The sequence below is a fragment of the Mizuhopecten yessoensis genome, unplaced genomic scaffold (assembly GCF_002113885.1).
Source record: "Mizuhopecten yessoensis strain PY_sf001 unplaced genomic scaffold, ASM211388v2 scaffold11099, whole genome shotgun sequence".
Taxonomy (NCBI): Eukaryota; Metazoa; Mollusca; class Bivalvia; order Pectinida; family Pectinidae; genus Mizuhopecten; species Mizuhopecten yessoensis.
Genome location: NW_018408879.1, coordinates 1,389,229 through 1,392,192, shown reverse-complemented (window position 1 = coordinate 1,392,192; position 2,964 = coordinate 1,389,229). Strand labels below are relative to the sequence as shown.

The 2,964-nt window shown below is 33.8% G+C and overlaps 1 protein-coding gene across 1 annotated transcript; it reads left to right on the top strand.

The window, feature by feature from the left end:
- Positions 1-1,466: 1,466 nt before the first annotated feature.
- LOC110465719 (ATP-dependent RNA helicase DBP6-like) lies at positions 1,467-2,597 on the top strand. Its single transcript, XM_021521728.1, has 2 exons — positions 1,467-1,510; positions 1,970-2,597. Exons 1-2 carry the CDS (start codon positions 1,467-1,469, stop codon positions 2,595-2,597), a joined length of 672 nt encoding a protein of 223 aa, XP_021377403.1.
- The last annotated feature ends 367 nt before the right edge of the window (positions 2,598-2,964 follow it).

Genomic DNA, 2,964 nt, shown 5'->3' with positions numbered 1-2,964 from the left:
TTATACCAGTTTGATTTATTATTTATTGCATTATGCTATATCATATATATAAACAATCTGACTTGTAGTTTAATAAAATACTTGGAAGTCAATCTAAGGGATCTCGGGGCTTCCTTCAGCACTGATTTCTATCATTATTGTTTGGTGATTTCTGTTGAATTCTTTACATGATTTTCAAGCATTGCTTTGACCACAGATCAGACGATTACATGTTGCTGCAAGTTTGTTTGAAACACAAAAATTCAAAATTCATCATATTTCGAAAAACAAACAACAATACTCGATGATATTGACAGTGCTTATTCTAAACTTTTGACTAAGTACTAAAATATTCATTTATTTCATACTAACTTTTGCATATTCTTAAAATGCACCGTAATGTTTATATGATTTTAAAAAATTTACTCTATATATTCGCCTATAGGGGGAATACCCCGAAAACCAAGAACAAGTGATGCACATGGAAAAAGTGACCTTTCCAAGATATTCTCTATCTTTAAAAAAAACGATAATTTTTATAAAAAAACACATATTGATACGCTACATAGCATTACCTTCAATTTAGATCAATTTCACCAATGCCTTCGTTTTATTTACCATGTGTTTTATAAATTGGTTTATTTAATACTAAAGCAAGTATATAAATAACGTTCCTTAAAGAAATTCGTCTCCAACATTTATACAAAAATATTAACTCACTTGATCAAGATAATATGAAGGTCTTTTTTTAATGCAAAAAGTACTACAGGTTTTCATTAATTTCTCATCCTGTTCACACTTTGATCATTTTAGCTCGTTTAACGATTTTGTACTTTCATGGTATCTTCCCTTTGTTTTTTGCATAAAAAAAATGATTTTGCGTTTTTCGATTACTAAAAGCATGTGGTTTGTTTGTCTTCTAGCGACGTGACTTTTGATCACGTTTATTGCTCTATAGTTTTGATCTCCGTTATGTTTTATTTGTGCCTTTCGTCATATTCTCCCCCCAAAAAATATTAAAAAATCCTCTTTTATCCCTTTAATTCAATGCTTAAATATTCAAAAATTATAATAGTTGATCAGTTACTGTTAATAAATTACCTCTATCTGGTGTATTTTAATGTCGTTTATAGAAATGTATAACTTTACTGATGATATATTTTGCAATATAACTTTGCATTTCCATGAACCCTTATTTTAAATGAAATTTGCTTTTTTCAATTTTACATACCACTCTTGAATTCAACATTAATATTAACTTTGTCTATTTGATATAGAATATTATCATTTATATACTACTTTATACCAACTAAAGTATAAATTCACAGACGTGTTCGTCTAAGCACAGAATGGTTTCGAAGTCCGACTGGCATAAATAGTTCAACCTTTTGTAGTCTACCCATCAGTCTTCACTGTGTTCGAATATGTTCGACTCACTTGCACTGTCCTCAGAATCACTTATTTCCATATTTTTCTTGAGGGTCTCCATGGCTATGTCCAGTATCGGGCGTATCTTGGAAGCGGCCCGCTGGTAGTTAATCATAGTCCTGGTGTGGTACAAGATTTGGGCTGTATCAGTTGATCTCTAGGTAGAGCTTATGAGGATATATTCAATAGTGCGGGCTTTTTGGCCCATTTCCGGATTGTTCTTCAAAAATGTCTAGTTTCACTTGATCTCCTGAATGTACCTTTTTAACGTGGGCTGTGTATGTCTCTTTTCTATCGTTCATCGTTTGTAAATCTTGTATCGGTACCACATTGAGGTGAGTGACCGAGTGGTTGTGTTAAGTCTTTCCACATCTGATGCATGGAATTCGCGGTTTCTATTGTGTTTTCAGTGGTTTGTTGCTGGCTCTCCTCGGCTTAGTTTTTGTCGGCGCCATTAGAAATTTAAATTGCCTCAGAGGCCTTGCGGAGCAAGGATGTGTTATACTAGACCTTTACAGGGAAAAACTCAGAATTAACAATAAACTTACCAATTGTGACACAGGAGATCGTATAGTGTTTGTAAAAAACTGACATCAGAACTGCCGAGAACGCTACGACTCGGAAAATACTACAGTACCATATGGTATAACGGACAACCAAAGACGGAAAGACAGACAGAAAAAAAACCAGAACAAAAATGTAACAAATGTCTAGAGACAGGACATAGTACGATAGATTGTAAGAATGACTGGACATGTTTCATCTGTAAGGAACGAGGACATAAACGACAAGATTGTACCAAGGACATGAATGAGTCAGAGACAGAGTCTGAGTCAGAGACAGAGTCTGAGTCAGAGACGGAGTCGAAATCAGAGACAGAGGCAGAGATATTCACAGAGACAGCGACAAACAACGAAACTGACAATCAACAACGAGACAACGAAAATAAGGCGGAGACTGGCAATACTGTAACAGAGAAAAAACAACAGAATAGAACATCAAGGAAAGATAGAAATGGACAGACAAACTCAATCAAACAATTTTTAGTCTCAGCTAAGGAAGGTTCTAAAACACCGGGGCAAGACAGAACGAGAAGCCTGTCAAAAAAAAGACCGCCTTCAGCAACAGAATTGAATGACGCAAAAAAATCAAAGAAAGGCACAGGAGAGAATGATGGTAATACACGATGAAGAAATATATACATATTCTCTCCCTTAATGTACAAGGGCTAAGAGACAAAGGAAAGAGACTGAGAACATACGAATGGTTAAAACAACAACAAACTGACATATTAATGATACAAGAAACACACTTCACTAATGAATTATGTGATGTAATAGATAATGAGGTAAATGAAGTATTACATTGTTTCCATAATTATGGGGAACGAAACAGTAAAGGAGTATCGATACTTATAAAAAAATCACTTAATGCTGTAGTTATTAACCACAGTATTTCTGATAATGGTCGATATATTTTAATGAATTTGAAAATTGGTGATAAAATGTTTACTTTAGTAAATATATATGCACCAAATATTGAAAATGAAAGGAACGC

Bases quoted from the DNA above. Each gene is read 5' to 3' on its own strand.
- LOC110465719 (XM_021521728.1), top strand. From the start codon at position 1,467: ATGGCTATGTCCAGTATCGGGCGTATCTTGGAAGCGGCCCGCTG. The intron at 1,511-1,969 runs GTAGTTAATCAT...ATTGTGACACAG, and splicing joins ATCTTGGAAGCGGCCCGCTG to GAGATCGTATAGTGTTTGTA.